Source organism: Manacus vitellinus, unplaced genomic scaffold (genome assembly GCF_001715985.3).
Source record: "Manacus vitellinus isolate BGI_N305 unplaced genomic scaffold, ASM171598v3 scaffold_2_pilon, whole genome shotgun sequence".
Taxonomy (NCBI): Eukaryota; Metazoa; Chordata; class Aves; order Passeriformes; family Pipridae; genus Manacus; species Manacus vitellinus.
This window is the reverse complement of record NW_021940208.1, coordinates 6,884,547-6,904,933: the sequence shown is the minus strand read 5'-3', so window position 1 is coordinate 6,904,933 and position 20,387 is coordinate 6,884,547. Positions and strand designations below refer to the sequence as shown.

The window sequence follows — 20,387 nt, the reverse complement described above, 5'->3', positions numbered from 1 at the left end:
AGCCGCGGCCGCGGGGGAGACGCGCCCTTCGCCCCCTGCTTTTCCAGCAACCGAGGGAACAAGGCATGGAGGGGGAATCAAGCTCGGTTAGCCAGTCCGAAGGGCGTCGGGTCACGCTGGGAAACGCGGCGGTGAGGAGAGAAGGTGGGTTCCAACCCAGCACCCCAGGATGGGTGAGTGGGGATGGGACAACTTTCAGAGAACCATCCTCGCTCTTTCAGCTAGGGCTGGAGGAGACTGCTGCCAACCCCACCCACCCCTGGGGACTGGGATGTCCGTGCCACCAGAGTTTGGTTTGGACATGCCACAACACTCCATCATCAGATGTGATGCACAAACAGGACACCAAAGGGTGGAGGAACTGTCCCAAGGGTTTCAGAGCTTTGTTTTAGAGCTGTCCCCCCAGTTTAGAGCTCCTGCGTGGAGGCCCCTCACTGCCAGCCCTTTCCCACCCACTCCCCAGCTATGGCCAGTCTGGTACGCAGAGCCACACTTGCCCCTTTGACACTCGGCCAGGCAAATAATTCGGAGCAGAGCAGCATGCCAGGACAGCAAACTCACTGTGCTCTGAGCAGCACCGGTGCCCTCTTCTCCTGGGTGCATGTTTTATTGGGCGTGAAGGGTCTGGTTTTGCAAGCAGCAGAGCAGAGCGGCATGCAAAGGGCCCTGCAGGTGGGTGTGATGTTTGCTCTCCAGCCTGGTGCAGCTGTGCTGGGATTAGACCGGTTCAGGTGATCTAGGCACAATGCCTATTAAAAATATTTTTGAGTGCTTAAATATTGCACTGCCTTTTGTAGCTTTGCATGCTGGATAGGGACAGAACACGTTTGCAAATAATTCAATGGAAAGATGCCTCTATCAAAACAAAAGAGTCACTGAGGGCAGACACTCAGCTCCTGTCTGGTCAGAAACAGTGGGAAAGGCCTTTAAATAAACACATGGAGCAGAAAACAATTGGAACAATTTGCAGCGATTACCAGAGGTTCCCGGCTGTTCTGTGTCTGTAGCTGGCACAAATCCCGTTTTCACAGCTCTGGTTAGTCTCTCCTGCACACAGGCTGAACAGCAGAGGATGCACTGGGCTGCCCAGAAAGTGTGATGATGTTCCTGCAGAGCGACTGGGCAGCATGATCATGACAAAGCCCATGAAGGGAGAATCCCAAAAGTGTTATCTTGGGAAAAGCCTAGATCTTATCTGGTCCCATAGGTGAGAGCCTGGGAATCTAAATGGCTTCTCGAGCTTCCTTGCCTTGCCTTGACCAGAAGAGTTAGTGAATTTTGCTACATATCCCAAATACAGTGAAGTCAGCTTGTAATTAATTTACCCATGTCTTCCATTTCTGGTTGCTCATGCAGGGTTCTTAATTTAAGATTTTTAAATATATTTCTTTCCCTTGGAGATTTTTTTTCTTTGCCTTTTTTAATCATTCTTATCTCTGAGGACTCTGCAGAACCTCCAGGATCATCCCCAGGGGTCCTGCTTTGCACTCCTGCAGTGTAGCTAAGGGTCTCATTCTCACTCCTCACTGGGTTACAGACATTTGCAGGTCAGTATTACTTTTTCATTCTGCTCTTGCAGTCAGGCTGTTCCCACAGCAAGAGAGGAGAGTAAGTGAGCTGCTCCAAGCCAAACCAGGAAAAGGCTTTCAGCCTTACTCTGTGCTTTATCTGCCTTTTGTCTGCTTTGATTTTTGTGGAGAGATAACAGGATTTCAGCCTCTAGCCAAATGTCTCAAACATGCCACTAATAAAAAGAAAAAATGTATGCCAGTTGAAACTCAGATGTTGGTGTTCATCCAAATCTTCATGCAGAAACACCCACATGCAAGCAGAAATTATTGCTGTTACACATTAAACTAAGTGGTCAGTTCAGTTTCACAGCTCTGTAATCACATCAGGAGGAACTAGATGAGAATTAAATATTCTTTAATGTGCATTTTTGCCCGGACATCATCAGGAACATGAAGTCCCTGGCTTCTCATGGAACTGCGTACCTTTGATTACATGCAGTTTATCTGTGCTGGCATATAACTGGCTGCCTGTAAGAAGCTCATGTCTCAAATGTTGATTACACATCCTGAAAACAAGACCAAGTCCTTGCTGAGTCTTCACATACTTACGCCTACTACAGTTCTTGCTTTTGGGGAATGGTAATTAATTAATATAATAGGTTACCTTGGACACGACAATTAAACTTTCCATCTAAATGCAGGATTTTAAAAGAAAGCCAGTTACCGATGAATACAAAAGTGTTGCTCAGTTTTCAGAAGATGTTATGGTCCCTTATCCAAAAAGACCCTTCCAAAGTTCCTTTTGATTTGGGTATGAAAACATTTAAACACACACAATTACTTATCCTCTATAGTAGAAACATTTTTGCTATCACCAATTGCAAATGTGTATTTAGTGTTTAAGGATGTATGTTACTTTTACGGACAGCATAAAGAGATACTGCAAAGCATAATCTATCCTCTCTTAAAACAGACCACTGAGATAGGTAGGATGAATCACACCCAGAGGTCCCAACCTGCCCTGGATGATTGGTGCAGCATCACCTCCACACTCATCACCCTCCTTTGTCTTTCAGCTCCCGGAGGAGTATCGTTAGTTGTCCCACAACCCAACATCAATGCAACAGTGGCACAAAACATCCTCCTCTCAGTTGAATACTCTTGCAGAGGCATTGCCACCATTGAGTGGAAGCATGTGTCAAGCTGGGGCACCACCAGCATCGTTGAGTGGAAAATTGGGAATTATGTCAACATATCCACAGTCTACAAGGACAGAGTGACTACTTTTGAAAATGGCTCTATACAGCTTCACAACGTGGGCATGCGAGATGCTGGCTACTATTTTGTCACTGTAACAGAGGAGTATGGAAACAACGCCTACGGCACCATCATAGTCAATGTTTACGGTACAAACTACATGGGACTTCTTGGCTTTACCCTGTGTTTAAATACCAATCTGTTTGTAATCAATTTTATAATATTTTTTTTTCCATTCTCCCTACAGAAATTATCTATGAAGATTTACATTTTGTAGCAGTTCTCTTTGCCTTTCTCGCTGCAGTATCTGCCATTCTGATCTGCTTCATGTGGCTGTGTAATAAATCTCTGCATCTGTTTCAGAAGAAGACACACAAGCTCACAGGTATCTCTCTAAGAATGCAGTCAAGGTATACGGGTTTCAAGTCTGAAGTTTGAGCCTAAAATTTGTGCCATAAGGGTGCTAAACAGGGACACTGAGAAACAAGACTGAAGGGCTCAAAATCAGTTATCCTGTTCTAACTCTTTACTAGCTGAGGCAACTGAATAACAGGTGTTTAGTTGCAGAACAAGCCACAGGACATCTACCTCATACATTTCACATCAGAAATAATAAAACACTTACCAACACTGCTGATTGCGAAACCTGGGGAGAAAAGGCAAGAGCTGCAATAACCCCCCTATCAGAGGGCAGGAGACAAAGTCAAGAGCATCAGCAATTCTTTCAGAGTTCACACCAGAAGAGTATGTCCTAGGGGAAAATAATCAAACAGCCCTTGGGAGTGGCCCTCACCTCAGTTCATGAAGGACTGCACCTCTCCCACTCCTCTCAACGCCCCCCTTCATCTGTCCTCACCTTTGATCCTGTTGCAGACTGCAACAAACACTGACTAATATCAAAACCAGACTCCTGACACACACCGAATACAACAGTCATGAAAAGCAGGTCAAGGGAACATGAGGGCTGCACTGAAGGGAACATTCACATATTAGAGAAGAAATTTCCAAGCCACCGCCAGGGATATTTGGCCCAGGCAGCAAGACAAGGTGCCACTCTATGGACCTGGGATCAAGCTCTTTAGGTGCATCCTTGGAATGGGAGGTTTCTTTTACAACTTCAAAACATTCCAGATGTTTACCTCCATACTTTGTAAGTGCAGATCCACTAGTGGTTTCTTGCCCTGTAGGTAATAGGTCTGTATTTCTTCTCTAATGAGTGCTGCTTAAGCTTTTACATTACAACAAGCAGCATAGCTATCAGGATTTTACTAGACCAACAGATACTCGAGCATCCTAAGCCTCATGGCCCAGACTTTGTGTCAACTCTGCAAAACCTGATAAAAGAAGAAATTAATTTGGCTTGAGCTGCCTATTCCCTTCTGTCACTCACATACAGCTCTTAAGGGCTGCTACTGTTTTCATGGTACACACTCCATTCACAAGGTTCTGTAGCTACTGAAAATTTTCCTATCATGCCAGAAAATATAGGGTTTTGTTGGGATAAAGCCTCTTCCTCCAGTTAAAGCTAATCTTTCTACAGAGCTGAATTGAATACAGTTATTCGGCAGAGTTCAGGAAAACCATAGTTCCAGAAACTTGTGTCATCTCCCAGAACATGGTCCAAAGCAAGGACCTAACTTCTGCCCCAATTCCACCTCAGAAGAGCCCTCCTTTCAGAAGTTATGAAGAGAGGTATAAGGATGGGCCCTGTGGACTTAGGTTTTCATAGTGCCTTTAGCCTTGTACTGGAAGAAACTGGTGTCACCTTAAAGATTGTGAGGGCCTCTTAATGCATTTAAATATTTTGAAAAGATGTATTTAAAACCTAACTGTAGATGAGTAGGCTTGAGCTAATATTAAAAATTTCAAAATATCTCAGCTATTAGCACAACACATATAATTTTGGAACACTGGCCTTCCAATCCATTTGCCAATCAATAACAATATGCTTTTATTTACAGCAAGTACAACGGAAGAGATTGAATTGGAAACCATTGAGTGTTAGCCAAGGACTGTATCATAGCAAAAATAACGATTCTACCTCAGGAGAAAATACTGACCAAGAAAGCAAGAACAAACCTAGAAGGTAAAATGTTTGTGACTACTGCAGAAACATCCTGACTTGCAATTAAATCAGCAGTGTCTGATGGAGCTGTTTTGACCTGTTAAGTTTTCGGTTCTGCTAGTCAAGGTCACATTAAAAAAGAGAATGCTTTCATGCTAAGCATGAACACGTTTTTGTGGCTAACTAATAAAATCTACAGCCTCTACCACTCTTAAAAACAACCAGCCAACCAAGCAACCAAGCCTCTAAGACCAACCCATAAAGGAAATTATCATGGTCTTGAAGGACACCTGTATTTTGGATACAGCAAGTCTCCTATTAAGACAGAGTGGTCATTAGCATTCTTCAACATAATAAATTTAATATTTAATTACAGTATTACTTTAAAAATTAATTGCAAGCATTGAATCCTGTTTATTGCAGCTATGCTGCTACTTTCAGGTGTAAGGAACTTCCTGAAGCTCTGAAGACAGACTGTAACTTTTCATAAGACAAAACTGACTTGGAAAGAATGCCGAGCTGGTCAAAGTTCTCCCGCTTATGTTTGCAATTGTTTACACTGCCCCGGAATGGATATTAACACACATTTTATGACATTACTAGAGCAGGTGGTTATACAAGGAAGCCTGTGCAGGCACTAAAGAGGACGCTGTCTACAAAGATATGAGGGGTCACAAAATACTGATGCACCGCACCAGTGAGGTGGCAAAGTACTAAACAGTTTTGTTGTGAAAGGTGTCCAGTCCTTTGCAAACTTAGCCCAGCGACAAACAGTCTGAGAAGAAAAGTTAGAACAGCATTACTTTGAAATTTAGTATTTACAAATACAGTTCTGAAATTGCTCTTGTTGAGAAGCCACCTTTGCTTTCCCTATGTTCAAAGAAAACATGAAGTGATCCAACTAATGCTTTCTTGAATGTGCATATTGCACTTAATGCAATCCTCCACCTGCAGATCTGTTGCAGGTGGCATAACATTTGCGTTTGTCAGTGAGAAAGCAGTAAACCGACCAAGCTTCAAGTTATTTTGTTTTGCTTTCGTAATGAGAATTTTGCAGTGTGAAATAAACTTTGAAAATGTAAGAGACTATGGACTAGTCTGTGCCTGTAGATTGCCACGCGGCTGTTTGAGTCAAACTGTTCCTACAACCTCTCTCACTCTTTGTCTCACTTGTTTGCAAAAACCTTTCACAGGACAGACTGACAGAGCTTCCCCTCTGGTCAGGGACTAGGATGACCAGGTGCAGAGGTACTATGGGTTCCATTTGGAAAAACGCTCAGAGAATTTCTCACCAAGTGAAAAACGATGCAGGTAGGTGTCAAACACGCTTTTTTCCAAAGCACCCTGTACACAATACCTTTAAGTCATCCCCAGATTGAACTGGACATTTGTAGTACAAGGGCATCTCTCCCACTCATAAATTCAGGTACTAGATTCAGCTGTTTGTTCTTTCCTGCATTTAGGAGAACAGGTCAAAAAAGGGAAGAAATTAAATTTTAAAGATCTCAGATACAGCACAGATGACTGACAGTTTGTTCTAATTTTCTGTTTTAAACGTGTATTACCAATCTAAAGTATCTTTGAGTGCACTAAGCTTTGACAACAGAGAAACTCTTAAGTGCATCTGTTTCAATCACCAAGCTTGAAGTACTTGGTGAAGTATACTTATAGCATATGGAAAACATTATTGGGTTTTTTTCTGTTTATCTATTCCATATTTTTTTATTCCCTAAATCTTAGAATTTGAATGTGAAGTTATTAGGCTGAACTGAATATGAAGTAGGTGCTCTGCCAGACTTATTTAGAAAGTACAAAAAGTGCAGCGTGCACTTAACACCATTATTATCTGCTAACATTGCCCTGAACACTCCAATTGCCAAAGGAAGTCAGGAAACACATCCAGACATGAATGACCGTCATTCAAGTGCATTGCTGTGATTGTAGGCACACTTGTAAACTACAATATTTGAAAGCTAGGATGAAAGTAGGAAACGACCACTTAAAATTCTTCAGTTTAAGATGTACTACAACAGCAGTAACAAGTTTCCACCTGGCACAGTTGTTCTACCTCTCTTAGCTTGGCCAAAGTCACTGCAACTTCAGGCACCTATTCTTGGCTGTTGACCGTGGTGCTAACCTCGCTTTTAGGCAGTAATATCCCAGATGAACAACAGGGACTCAACATTCACTGATGACATCCAGTACAGTTAGCCTATGTACAGCTTTCCTTATAGACAATTCCTCACTCACAAATTTTACCCAGAATTTAACATGCTTACCGTACACATGTAGGGTCTTTTATAAAATATTAACATTATTCTGAAAATTATGTTTGTCAATATGCATTATTAATGCCAGTATTATTTTATGTACAGGAGGTGAGACTAAGCTGTCTGTACCAGTTTCTTGCTACTCTGGAGCATCTAAGGCCTCATGGCAAGTTGTTACAGTGGAAGTTCAGAAACTAATAGCTATTGTTACTCCTCTTGTAAACTCCCTGCAGAACACCAGCGAATTTAACATTTAGAGCATTCTAGATGATCAAACGGGTTAAGGCATTTTACTTTTAAACTAATTAAAGAGATGTTCAAGTTCACAAGATTGCTTTGGCAATCAGTAGTAAAGGTCCTAATCATTCTCTGTCTTCATCTCATATTCAAAGATGCATTACCAATTTTCAAGACTGTCCCTCTGTTAGAGGCCTAATCAGTCTGTTTTCCATTAAAATTAGGAATCTCTATATATTCAACACTAAAGTACAGATGCTCCAGGTCTCTAAGAATTCTTTTGTTGTTGTTGTTGTTGTTATTATTCTTATTTTTTCAGCTAGACATGGAAGTCTTGACAAATGTTTTCACTGCTAACATGCGGTGCTTGCACTTCCACAACACATTAGATGTCCTCTTGCATCCGTTATTTCTTTTCAGGAGACAAGTCCTGCAACCATGAGATTCTAATAGCTCCGTAGTGATCTGATTACATGGTAATGAAGAACTTACCTAATGAAAGGCTGTCACTACATGCAGACCTGTCAATTTAGGTTAACAACAGTGAAGTGTAAAGACATGTTCAAGTTTCATAGACTCATCTTCTAATTATTAGCAAGGAAAGATCTGTTGTGTTGGCAGGAGTCAAAACAGCCTCATACAGTTGGATGCATCAGGCTGTTGGCTGAACTGTTCACCAAGAAACAAAAGTCCTCCCTGCCTGTAGTGGTGCAGTGTCTATTAGCCCAGCAATACAGGACGTGACATGATGGGTGTTAAATAAGATTCACCCATTTTTCAAGAAGATCAGGAGACTATTTTCTACTAGTATTTTTCATTTTCATCAGTTGTCTTGGGCAACTCATCAGAACCTGAAAGGAAAACCATTTCTCTCACACAGATTAGTTACACAGAAGCCAGTACATCCAGGAACTGAAACAAGATGCTCCATGCTGGCAAACATCAAGAGAACTACAAGAGCTGCTTTGGATACACACTGAGCAGCAGCTTGCCACAAGCAGTTGCTTAATATGTATTTCCCAAAACTATTCTTTATTACTTGAGAGTACAACAAAATAATAACTGTCATCATAGAAGTATGATGTTCAATTCAAACATGTTTATGTGCAAGAAATTCTCATATATATGTACATATATACACACACCTCATAACACAACATGGAAATGAAACTGAACCAGTTCATACAGACAGGTTTCAAAAAGACCTTTAGCAATTAAGTACCAAACAAAATAAAAGCTTTGTTAACACCTTACTAGAAGCTTCAAGGCTACAACTACCAAACCAAAACCATCAAAACCATGACTTTTTTTATTTTGAAAGAACTCAAAAGAGCCGATATTCAGGAGGATATTATTGTTTCCCTGGACAATAATCATTGAGAGTGCAGGATAAAAACCCAGCAGCACGTGTGGAGATCCAAGGTTTACTGCATGAGAGTTACCACCTTCTATCCAGACATTAATTTACACAAATCACTCACAAACTCAAATTATCAGAATTTTGCAAGCAGAGTAAGACCTTTCCTCTATATTCTTGCAAAAAAGAGAGACAGAAAACACAAGCTGTGACTTTGTAACACTCTCAACTTAAACAAACTGCCAAGTAAATATATTTCTCAAAAATAAATGGGTCACCCAGAATCCCCATCAATGTACAAACAATCCAACTCAAGAATGCCACACAGTGAAGACGTTACCTTGATCTTAAGTATTGTTTAGCTTCAATTCTTGACACAGAAGCTCTGCTTCTACTGTTGTCCCACTTCTCATCAAACAAGGCCATTAGCATCCACAGGGATAGCCAGATTCTGTGGTATAAACCACTAAAAGGCCCACTGAGAGCCCAATTCAGTTCTAATATTTTTAATCTTTCAAAAATACTTGCAAAGATCTACTGAAAAAAATAAGGGCATGAGAGGAAAGGGAATGATTCCAAGCAGACACCTTTCATGTAGTAAAAGGAACACTGAATTTAATTTTATAAACAAAAAATACGTTACTCAGATTTGTTACTCTGGACAGAGCAATCAGCAAAGATACAGCTGAGCGGAACTTTTTCAAAAAATTATATGTATTTTATATGCCATTGAAAAAAGTTTTATTACAAACTCCACAATGGACATATCTGTACAGGAAATAAATTTGGTTTTGCTTTCTTGTATTGGCCCATAGCTTCCATTTCCCTTTGCTGCAGGGGCAGTGATTGTTGCACGGAGACTATTCAAAGCCCCCACAGAGAGGCCGAGGCATCATTAGCAGGGAGTTAGGGCAGCCATGAGCAGTTCCATTTTATACACAAAGTTACGCCCTTCCATTTTATTCCACTGAACTTCCTTGAATGGCCCTCGGAGATGATTCCACTTGCTGTCTTGCAGTACGTCGCCTTTTGGGAGATCCTTGCACTGACTCCGTGGGAACTGAACCATAACTTTGCTGCCACTTTCCGGACCGTTACGTACTGCAATGAACAGAGATTTTAATGAGCATTTTTACACTGTACGAATTCTTCCTATTAAATATTCTTTCTTGTGTATACTATACATTACTCCTACTCAATTCCAAGCATGCTGAAAGCAAACAAGGAAAATTCTTTTTTTTTTTTTTTAAAAGCTTTTTCTTTTAATTTTCTCTCTCTCATCTCCCAGTTCTCTACGATTTTGTTGCTTTAGCACTAACTGTTTAACTGGATCTAATTCTGGTTAGATTAAACCAGAGATACATTTGATAAAACCCCCACACATACACCTTATAACCACATTTCTTTTTCCCTAATGATACCAGGAAGGGCAAAGGTTATTATGCTCATTCTTTCCTTGCATGTATTCCAACTATTCTTTGAAAAATGTGAGCAAAAATGTATTGTTTCTAGTGCATTTATCTCAAATGGACAGGGACAAAGTCACTAGCATAGTTGTTGTTTTTAATCTCAAAATTCTGCAAGACTGGTGGAGGGGTGGTGGTGTTTTGTTGGTTGGATGCGTTTCTGTGTTTTGACACTGGGTAGTGGTGTGTGTTGGCTTTTTAAATAGCAGTTAGGGAGGCAACACTCAGCTTTCCCCTCATTTACCAAGCCAGCCTTCTACAGATGAGTGTAAGGCTGATTGAACATAATTTCTCCTTCATAAATTGATGCCAATTACTCTCAGTCACCACCTTCTATGGAATATGTTTGGAAACTTCTGGGACCAGTTTTTCCCCCCTTATCTTCCCAGTAATGCAATGAAACTGATCAGACTGTAGTTCCCCCACATTCTCCTTCTTGAGTATAGGATGTGACATCTACCTTCTTCCAGTCCTCAGGAATCCTTCCTGATCACCACGGCCTTTTCAAGATGATCAGGAGTGGCCTTACAAATGACATCAATCAGCTCCCTCAGCACTCATGGATATATCCCACCTGGTCCCGTGAACTTGTCAATGTCTAAGTTTGTTCAAAGGTTCTCTCTCTAGCTTGCTCCTCTGCTACTGAGGCTGTCTTTGCTCCAAAATTTCCCATGGGTCTCATAGACCCATTCCTAAAGGCCAGTCTTAAGACCAAAGTAAAGAAGGTACTGAGTACCTTGGCCTTCTTCATGTCCTGTGCCACCAGGTCCTCTGCCCATTTGAAAGGAGTCCCACATTTTCCCTAATCTTCCCTTTGCTGCTGTCGTACCTGCTCAAACTCTTCTTGTTGCCCTGTACACCCCTCAGGACCTTAGCTTTCCTATCCTTGTCAATGCATGCTTGGACAGCCTCTCTCTCTCTCTCTCTCCCAGGTCAGGCTTATAATCTCTTGCAGCTTCTTTTCTATTATCATAAGTTCAGTCATGAGTTCCCTGTTCATACACACAGATTTTCTGTCACCTTTGCAGAACTGCCAGAACATAGGTATGACCATTCTTGAGCTTGAAAGCAGTCATCCTTGAAAAAAATAAACAACCAGCTCTCTTGAACTCCTCTTCTTTCCATCCCACAGGATCATATCCTGTAAGATTCTTTCACAAAGATCCCTGAAGAGACCAAACTCTCTTCTCCTTAAGTCCAGAGTTGTGATCCTGTTGTTTACCTTTTCCCCTTCCTTCAGGGTCATGATGATTTCTGTAATCTCCTGTTTTTATGCTAACTGTCAGAAATATTTTCAAACTTGTGTAAATTAAATCAAGTTTATATTAAGTGGATTCCTGAGGAAAGTATTGATTCTATGCAGATGTCAATTCCATACACAAAAGAAATAGTCTGTACACTTGTATAGAATAGTATCAATTTATAGCAAAATGCTCCACAAAAAAATCTCAGAAAGAGACTTGTAAAGCCTGTAGATCTCACTTAAGAATTCTATGACTTGGCATGCGTTTGCAATAGAAATACTACCTGAAATGGCATAGTCTCCATTTGGTGATGCTACAGTTATTGCTGATGCATTGCCAATACTCTCCACTGGCCCCAGACCAACATGATTACTGAAACTCAGCACGTGCCATCCCATAACTTTTGCAAGCTGCTGAACTGCATGGACTTGGTGCTGTGACATCTGAAAGATAACAAGAGGTTTGCCTTCTGTTCAGTATTTGCACACCACAGGAAGAATTGCTTACTGGGTTTACCAAGCCTTTTTTCTTCTATACAATAGTTATTTATAAAAGTGACTTTGTATTTTAAGTTCTCTACTTTAAAAGGAACTTTTTTATTTTTTACATGTATGCTGGTAGAGCTTTGTGTTATTTGAATTTAGACTACTTCCCCTGCAGATAGAGGAGACCACTGTATTTTTCAATTAGATGAATTTTTCATAGGTATATGGATTTATGCAATTTATTTAAATATTGCTTTCAATTTAGAAATACCTGTATTTAGGTTTCAAAAACTAATTCAAGGGATTCAAACGGGATTTTTAAACAATTCTGTCTGTGAATAAAAACAAGACTTCTGCTGTAAAATATATAAAAATCTTAAAAGTATCAGAAGAAACAATTCAGAAAAAAAAAGCTGAGGTTCTCGTATCCATGATTATCTCCATTAATGCTCAAGTGTAAGCACTGAGCTTTAACAGCTTAGGAGTTTAAATGCTACTGTTTTTCTGTATTATGACTTAACACTTGTAACAAGGAACTATCTAGCACTGTTCAGCAGTTCTCTGTGAACAAGTCTGACAACACTTGACCAAAAAGACATGCCCTCAGCAGAATCTGTTTCAACCTGTTTTCTGTGTCGTGGAGTTTTATATAACTGCAACAGGCCAACCACTATTATTAAAGACCTGTATTTTGACTATTTATAATGCATAGTAGGGAGATTGTTGCTTCTGAATAAAACCAGCAGCTTGTTCTAAGCAATTAAGTAAATACAGTTCATTCAAATATCAGCTGATTTAGTAATGACTGATGCAAAGTGAGCACTAACAGACAATGTTGAAATGACAGTAATTGTGGGCTCATTAAGAACTTGGTTACAGTAAGTTTCACATATAGGATACCTTACTGTTTGTTATGAGTCTCACTGACTTGCTTCTACCATAATGAGCAGCATAAAGAAATGTATTTTAAATGGGAGGGAAAAATCATTATTACTACTGACCTTAGTAAAAACTGGCATTACATTTTAGTAGCAGTTGCTGAAGTCACTATACAAACATAGTGAAAATTCAGTAATCCACCTTCCCATTTTCACTACCTTTATTTGAAGTTTTTAAATATTTTCTATACAGATAAAGGTGAGATTCTTCTGTTTTTCAAACAGTACAAGAAAGGGAAGAATAATGTGTATGAGTCTACCTGAGATAAAAGGAAATCCTGCAGTTCTTGCTCTTGATGGGACAATGTAATAACTCTTCCGTCTCTATGCACAACTCTGATTTGTTCAACTCCAATGTTCAGCTGTAGCTGAATGGATCTTTGAAGATAAGAGGCATATTTATTCAAAATGCACTACAACACTAAAGGAAACAGGAAACTAAGAACACAGAATCCCCCCAGTCATTGACAAGAACTCTTAAGATGGATGGTGCAAAGCCTACGGAATGTGACAGCAACTCCAACCATTTCAGTTTCATCACTCACCACAACAGCTCCCTCTATACTGCAGGGGACATACTCTGTGGCGTGTTCCCAGACCTGTCCCACTGCTTGTTCAGGTCAAGGAAGCCTCATAGTTCCCTGCCTGCCACTGTTGCCGAAGTTTCCTTCCAGAGGTGCAGGGAAAATGGTGTGTTCCATACTACAGCCAAGACTTGGGCAGCATATGCATTCTGGAACCAAGACTGGCAATTGCACCAGTGACAGCAGTTTCCCCCACACTGTGCACACAGAACACTGCTCCAAATCTAAAAAACCACTGTCAGTGCATTAGTTAATTTACTGCTGGTCAGCATCCAGACATTTGTTTCTGGAATACGACATTACTTATTTTGATACCAATGTGCATAACTAATTGCATGAATTACATGAATTCCACATTTCAGTACCTATACAACCAAGCTAGGACTGAGGACTGATTAGCTTTCCATAAGGAGCCTGGAAGTTTAGAATCCAGCATATCAAATGATAGTTTGTATTCAGTCATCTCTACCAAAAGTAAATCCCCCCCCTTAAATGGCCACTCTCATTTCTATTTTCTTCTTTGAAAGGAAACTGTGCTAATTAAAGATGTAATACATTTCTTCATTAAAGTGCAAAGTGGGTGAAGAGTTTTCTTAGGGTGGCTGCTCACCCCACAACTCAGACAAACAGACACACACAAATAATGGACTCCTACTTGTCTGTCTGAGAAGAATCTAAACCTTTAAAGCACAACTTGGATACACATTCTCTGCTGCATGCTTCTACCAGTAAAAAGAGACATGCATTCTCATACTTACTTGCAGATCTGCTCATATCCTTGAGAAGTTATTAGAACTTTAACACTGGATTCATAAACATCATTTATATTGGACCAGTGAGCCTGAATCTGAGGATCCTCAATACGACTCGCCAGACTGTCAATGGTTCGAGCAGTTCTAGAAGATAAAGCCACATCCCACACACAGTGATCTAGACAGTTTGTGCTGTTCTCTTGTTTAAAGGAACTAGGCAGGTTATTCCATTTAAGGGAACCATGTGGATCAAAGCTCTATTTCAGCACCATTCTGGTGCTAATGAAGGCCACTTGTTTATTATGTACATCTCTCAAGCATTCAGCAGCCATATTAAAGCGGTATTACTCAGTATCAACTATTGCATTGCAAAGAATATGGAAAAAGATATTTTATGCAGTTTAAGATAAGTAGGGACAATTATCAGCAGCGTACGTCCTAACTGTCACAGCAATCTCAAAAAAATCTGACTTTTTTTTTTACTAGCTGAGTGTTGTTTGCTCGTATTTTATCGTATATTATTGTTTCTTAGTACTTGCAAATAAAGACTATTTTAACTGTGAAGGAAACAGAGCCTAATTTTAAGAACACTTAAAAAAGATCAATTGCATTCTACTTAATGGTACGTTTTATTGTAACTTTAAACAAGAAGAGCATGTGACCTACCTGCGTCTCAGAAAGATATGTTTTGCCTGTTTTATTATCTTTTCCAGAAGTCCTTCATTCGACTGTAGACAACTGATATCATTTTTATCAAAAGCCTGGGGTCCTGCAAGTCTCATTCTCTTATGGCCAAAAGGTGCACTAGCTGGATGTGGCATTACTGTCGAGCTCAGGGTTTGCTTGTGACACTGAAACAAACAACAGATGTTACAAAATGAAGTGACCAAATAACGTATCTGCAAGAAATACTACATATACAATATGCTGCTTCACATCAGGTTTTTTAAGTTTATATACTTTCAACAGTGTAACATTTTAACTTTAGAAACCTGACAGCATTTTAAAGCCAACTTTATGTGTGTCTTTCAAAACTTATGGAAAGTGATTTTTTTTTTCTTTTTGAAAAGTGCTAGCTAACCAAAATTTGGAACCATGCCTTTAATACATCTCTGGAGACAGAAAGAATGGTCAAGTAAAAACAAAGAAAGCATTGTAGAGGAAAAAAACCTGAGGTACAAAAAGTTTTAGCAACCTGTCCAAAGTAAAGAAAGGAAATTCACAGCAGAGCTGGGCACTGAGCCAAAGCTCCATGAAACCTAAATCAGCATTTAAAACACTGGACTATTCCACATGGCTGCATGACTTGCAGAGCCATGCTCTAAGAGATGAACACTCACTGGAATATGGTTTCAACTCTGCTCAGACATGCAAAATTGCGCTCCTTTCCTGAAGAGACGCAACCTCAACCTTCTACCCTAGGTCATTCTGCTAGATTATACAAGAATATTAAACACTGAAGCAGAGAAGTGGATCTTAAAAGAAGCAAAGCTATTACAATAATTGATTGTTCTTCCTTCATGGGGATACAGTCTGACTAGATGCTCCCTTGCAGTGCTTGCCAAGCATTAATCAGACACAATGCAAAAAGGGAGACTGATGAGCTCTAGTGGAAAAGCTTTGCATGACTATTCTGAAGTGAGCAGCCAGGCCTGAGGTTAAGTAAAGAACTAGCATTCCATGAAAGCATGAAGTGGAACTACTGAACCACCCACACCCATTGAAACCGAGTGTGGGTGTCACAAAAGGTTGCCTTACACAAATAGATGGAAGAGACTGGCCTCTAGCGGCACTCGGCTGTTACATCAGTGCCGCACACCAGGCAAAAGACTGAACAAATGCCCAAAAACTGTTCAGTGTTTGACCATAAATGCATTTATTACCTCTCTGATAAGTTGATGCAAATTATGTTCCAGAACATAGAGATGATCCTCTGGATTCTGTTTCTCAGAAGCAGCCTTTTGTGACTTTTTGTCATTGGAAGAGTGGCAGAGAGAGATAGACAACTGCAAACCTGTACAAAACGGATGGGAAGAAAAAACCAAAAGAGAGCACTGACAATTGTCAAGGTTGCTACTGAGAACTACTTTTCTTCATGCTTTATAGGAGTAGTTTAACAACGAGAATTCACCGTATCAGAGAAAAATCAAAGAATGATGGTGGAGAGCACAGCACCAAAGGCAAGTAAGACTTGCTACTCACTGAAGTGTTGACAGGCCAGCTATGAACTCACTAGCTGCATTTCTCACCAATTTCTATGACTCAATCCCACACAAAAAGAAAAGTCCTCAGGACCCCATTCCTTCCCCAAAGAAGGAATCATGCACATTTTAAGCAATCCAGAAATATATTCTTCACATGATACAATCAGTTGTGTACCCCCTGTAAGAACAGAGGATTCAGCAGCTGACTCAGAGCCACCCTCATGCTGTTTAATTATCCTCATTGAAGAGCTTTAGCCTTTGTTCTTCTGAAGACCCATTAACTCAAGCCTTAAATTTCACTTGTGTGCAATCCAGGAGCAATGACCTATGCACAGCTCCAAACTGGCATGTGCACATGGCATTACAGTGGACAGTTCTAAGTGCTGCTGACAAAAAACATAACCACAAAGGAAAACAGAGTAAATTAGAAACTAAAGCACATAAGTTGAATTTTTCTATAATTAGTAAACAAAATTCTAACTCTGTGAAATTCTGTTTTTCAAAACCTCTGAAAACCAAGGAGTCTGTTTTTTAAGAACAGAGCATTAAAAAAGGTCACGTCAATCGGGAATTTCAATTCATGTTTAAGCAAATAATTGCTAAAAAGTCTTGGAAAGTTTCCTACCTGGGAAAGGCTGGGAAATTATCTGATTTTTCACAACAATGTGAGGAATCTGTGATTTAATTTGAACAGCTTCTCGTGACAGCTGGGCAAAAATTTCTTTACACAAAAGAACATTCTGCGCAGTCTCCAACTTTGTCTGCCAGTGTGGAGAACCTGAAAAATACAAATCAACGTTTCCAGAAGAAAAGAGTAAAGAGAAGCCACCTTTCTTTTCAGATACCAGACACTGTGCAGTAGGCTAGGCACAATTGCTAAGATAAAGCAGTCAGTACCTTATAGCCAAACTGAGTATTATCAGAATTTTATCTCAATTAAGCAAGCACTTTAAGGTAACACTAATGCATTTTCATTCAATTTAACATATATGTGAAAGGCCCTTCTGGAACCACGTATTACGCTCCCAGGCCTTTTGTGAACTCTGCTTAGGAACCTCTGCTTCCTAAGTTGCAATTTACTTTCAATGATACTTCCAGCTTTATTAAATTCACTCTATAATGAACTATCAAATAATATTCGGTTCGTGTACGTGCTTTCACAGGATTTATAGGCCCAAAATTCTTGGGAGATTCTGGTGTAAGTACACAAGCTCTATAATGTATCCTGAGTACCATATGAAACACTTCCATAGTACAGCACTCTCTCTATGTTCCGGACAGCATGAGCATCTGTGTCACAGACCACTGTGAAATGAAATCCTGCCAGTTTATTTTTAACCCCAAAGAGTAAAGGATGAATTTTTAATCCCAATAGTTTACAACTTCAAATACCAGCATGTATCAAATGAATCAATCTACTCTCTGCCAGGTGGGCTGTCAGTAATTAACGCACAGATTGCCATCACAGTTTCAGATCCAGATAAAACATATGAGCCATAGACACAAGTAATGCATTTTGGGCAAAGTTAAGAGTGAACAGTCATACAGTTCAGCTGAACTATGGGATGTAACTGGCCGAAACACAATACCTTGGATTGATTTTGGTGATGTGCTCAAAGTTTTAATGACTAACAGAAGGTGCTCCAGAATACTTGAAATACAACTCCCATACTTTTGTTTCAGAACTGAATAAACATCTGAAAAACTGAAGGAGTGTGCTTTGAAAGCATCACGTTTTCAAAGCCCAAGCAGCACCTAAACAGAAAATTTCAGTTTAAATGAGGATATTCTTGTTCACTCTTCTCCTAAGCTATATGCTATGATTTTCAAACAAGCATCATACTCAAACCCAGTTCTTTGAGAACATGCTCACAAAACAACATACCTGGTTTTGATTTTGGCAAGGGTCTTTTAAAGAGATTGACTGTCCCGAGGTCACCAATGTCTGGAGCTTGTTTCTGAATAGAAACCTAGGCAAGAGAGAACATTATTTGGTGTTTGTTCTGTTGCAAGCATACACATACCGAAACAAAACTCATGCTACGTTATTACAGTTTCTCTGACAAACCTTGATATACGCTGATCCCTCTAAATCACTTGGAATTTGAACATCCAAAGGACAGTAATCCTCAGGTATCTTTTTATCCAGGTCAATGTCAGTGTTCTTTATCACCTCAAATGTGCCATGATGAAGAAAAAGAGAGCCTGAGAAAAGAAGGGCAAAGACATACATACTAAACATAAAGCACCTTCTGCAAATAAAAAAAACCTCGTTCCTTTATTTTGGAAGAATATGTATTTCCAAGTCTCCAAACCTCCAGGGGTGCACTTGACTCATATTTCTCAATGACTTCTTAAAAAAACCCAGATAAATTAGAAAGCTAATTTCAGCACATCAGTATCTCAGTCCTCCAGTATGCGACATGTAATGTTTTACAGTAAATTAGCATGGAGTATTTAATAATTACGAGGGAAAACCAACTGTTTCAAAATGGTGTCAATAGATGCAAGCAAAGAGGAAAAATAAAAGAAACATGAACAACCCCAAATTTGTCCTTCCCCTCCTTCAGTGATGACAACAGAAACCCAACACACCCAGTTCTGATGCCTGCTTTGTAGCTATATCTTAAATTCCATGGGATTCTGTATTCACTTTGGCACTCCATCACGGCCTTTAAAACCCTGGTCTCTCTGGTCACCGTCTCTTACTGTCTTATCCATGAAATAAGGCATATTCTCAGTATCATGTCTCTCAAGTGTAGGAATAATAGGTATAATAAATCTATCTTTGATGACAACCTTTAGTCACATGGTTTAGTTTTATTTAGTCTGAATTCTGAGGAGCAGGGAGTTAGACTTGATAATCCCTTCCAACTCGAGATATTCTATGATCTTCACTCAGAAGAAAATGTAACACACTTCTCATCTTTTTTTAAATGCTTTAGAGACCAAATGTAGATAAAAGCCAAAGACTTAACAAGATCTCCCTGTCAACTGATCAACTAGATTGTCAATGCCAAATTGTTTCCGTAAAGAAATCCTTACTAAAATCCTACACAGTGAGCCTTTAAAAGTACTTTCTAGGTTGAGGATGGCAATATATTTTTCCTGATAATCAAACAGAAGCTTTATAATCCTCTCAAAATTATAATAAACTTATATTGAAATAATCTATTATTAGATATTCTATCTGGTTTTTCCAGTTACAAAAAGCAAATTTCATAACATATACATTCTTGTGAAAAAGACCCTACTGTTTACCTGCACTTCTGTAGCTCAGATCACCAAGAATTTTGTCTCCCACTTTTCTCAGCTTCCAGTGTTGTCTCAGTCTCAGCAGTTCAGAGTTGAAGTCTCTTTGTCGCTTGTTTTCCTGGTTTTCTGCAACCGATTTGGATAATCTTTCTGCACCTTTCAATAGGATTTGAGCTGCTCCAGCTAATGACTTCTTTTTTGAAATCAACTGTAGAAACTGAGGATTCTGGTAACAACACCAAAAAAAAAAAAGATACAGAGATACTTGCACCTGAATTCTCAAAAAAATCATTCTTTATTATTATTAATGGAAACTAACTGACAGCAATTGATAAGTTGTTACTGCTGGATATCCACTGATTTGGAATTACTTTCATGTCAGCATTATACAGTCACAGGTAGCATTTTGATTTAGAACTTCAGCAAAGAGGCCTCTGAAATTGGCCTCACCTCCCATTCCCAGCCTTACCCTGACCCACAAAGCACTGTCCTAGAGCAAGGAAAGTTTTACAAAGTCTTGTATACATCACACATGAAAAAAATCCACCAAAATAAAATCTTTAGCATCAAGCTACACGAAGTGCATAACTTAGGTACAACATACCTGCTTTGGGGGAAGGGGATCCTGCACGACTGGATCTAGAGTCATGAACTTTTTATCCTTCACAATGCTAAGAACGTCATACAACACGCACATCTCAGTCAGGGCACTTCTTAAGTTGTTCCTCACTGAATCCCAAGGCCAGAGGGATGGCTGAAACT

At 39.8% G+C, this 20,387-nt stretch overlaps 2 protein-coding genes across 3 annotated transcripts in view; one reads left to right on the top strand and one right to left on the bottom strand.

Annotated features, from left to right (window-relative positions):
- The first annotated feature begins 52 nt into the window (after positions 1–52).
- On the top strand, positions 53–14,591 carry VSTM5 (V-set and transmembrane domain containing 5). 2 transcript variants are annotated; one of them, XM_018071334.2, is made up of 6 exons: positions 53–144; positions 2,588–2,917; positions 3,016–3,153; positions 4,730–4,854; positions 6,027–6,144; positions 13,056–14,591. In XM_018071334.2, exons 1-4 carry the CDS (start codon positions 66–68, stop codon positions 4,771–4,773), a joined length of 591 nt encoding a protein of 196 aa, XP_017926823.1. In that variant the 5' UTR covers positions 53–65; the 3' UTR covers positions 4,774–4,854; positions 6,027–6,144; positions 13,056–14,591. The 2 variants fall into 2 exon arrangements, with proteins under 2 accessions (XP_017926823.1, XP_008917577.1); XM_008919329.3 differs by lacking the exon at positions 13,056–14,591 and adding an exon at positions 9,716–9,929.
- Positions 8,352–20,387, bottom strand: part of MED17 (mediator complex subunit 17) — a 13,021-nt gene continuing 985 nt past the window's right edge. The window contains exons 2-12 of the mRNA XM_029960890.1: positions 20,230–20,385; positions 19,632–19,851; positions 18,439–18,575; positions 18,256–18,340; positions 16,996–17,148; positions 16,050–16,180; positions 14,833–15,017; positions 14,173–14,310; positions 13,091–13,208; positions 11,691–11,850; positions 8,352–9,798 (exon numbers count right to left, since the gene is read on the bottom strand). Of these exons, the coding sequence (XP_029816750.1) occupies positions 9,593–9,798; positions 11,691–11,850; positions 13,091–13,208; positions 14,173–14,310; positions 14,833–15,017; positions 16,050–16,180; positions 16,996–17,148; positions 18,256–18,340; positions 18,439–18,575; positions 19,632–19,851; positions 20,230–20,385 (1,689 nt within the window). The 3' untranslated portion in view covers positions 8,352–9,592. The remainder of the gene's footprint in view (positions 9,799–11,690; positions 11,851–13,090; positions 13,209–14,172; positions 14,311–14,832; positions 15,018–16,049; positions 16,181–16,995; positions 17,149–18,255; positions 18,341–18,438; positions 18,576–19,631; positions 19,852–20,229; positions 20,386–20,387) is intronic.

Coding starts and splice junctions, on each gene's coding strand:
- VSTM5 (XM_018071334.2), top strand. CDS start 66: ATGGAGGGGGAATCAAGCTCGGTTAGCCAGTCCGAAGGGCGTCGGGTC. Junction 2,918..3,015: donor CATCATAGTCAATGTTTACG/GTACAAACTACA, acceptor TTCTCCCTACAG/AAATTATCTATGAAGATTTA. Junction 3,154..4,729: donor GAAGACACACAAGCTCACAG/GTATCTCTCTAA, acceptor TTTTATTTACAG/CAAGTACAACGGAAGAGATT.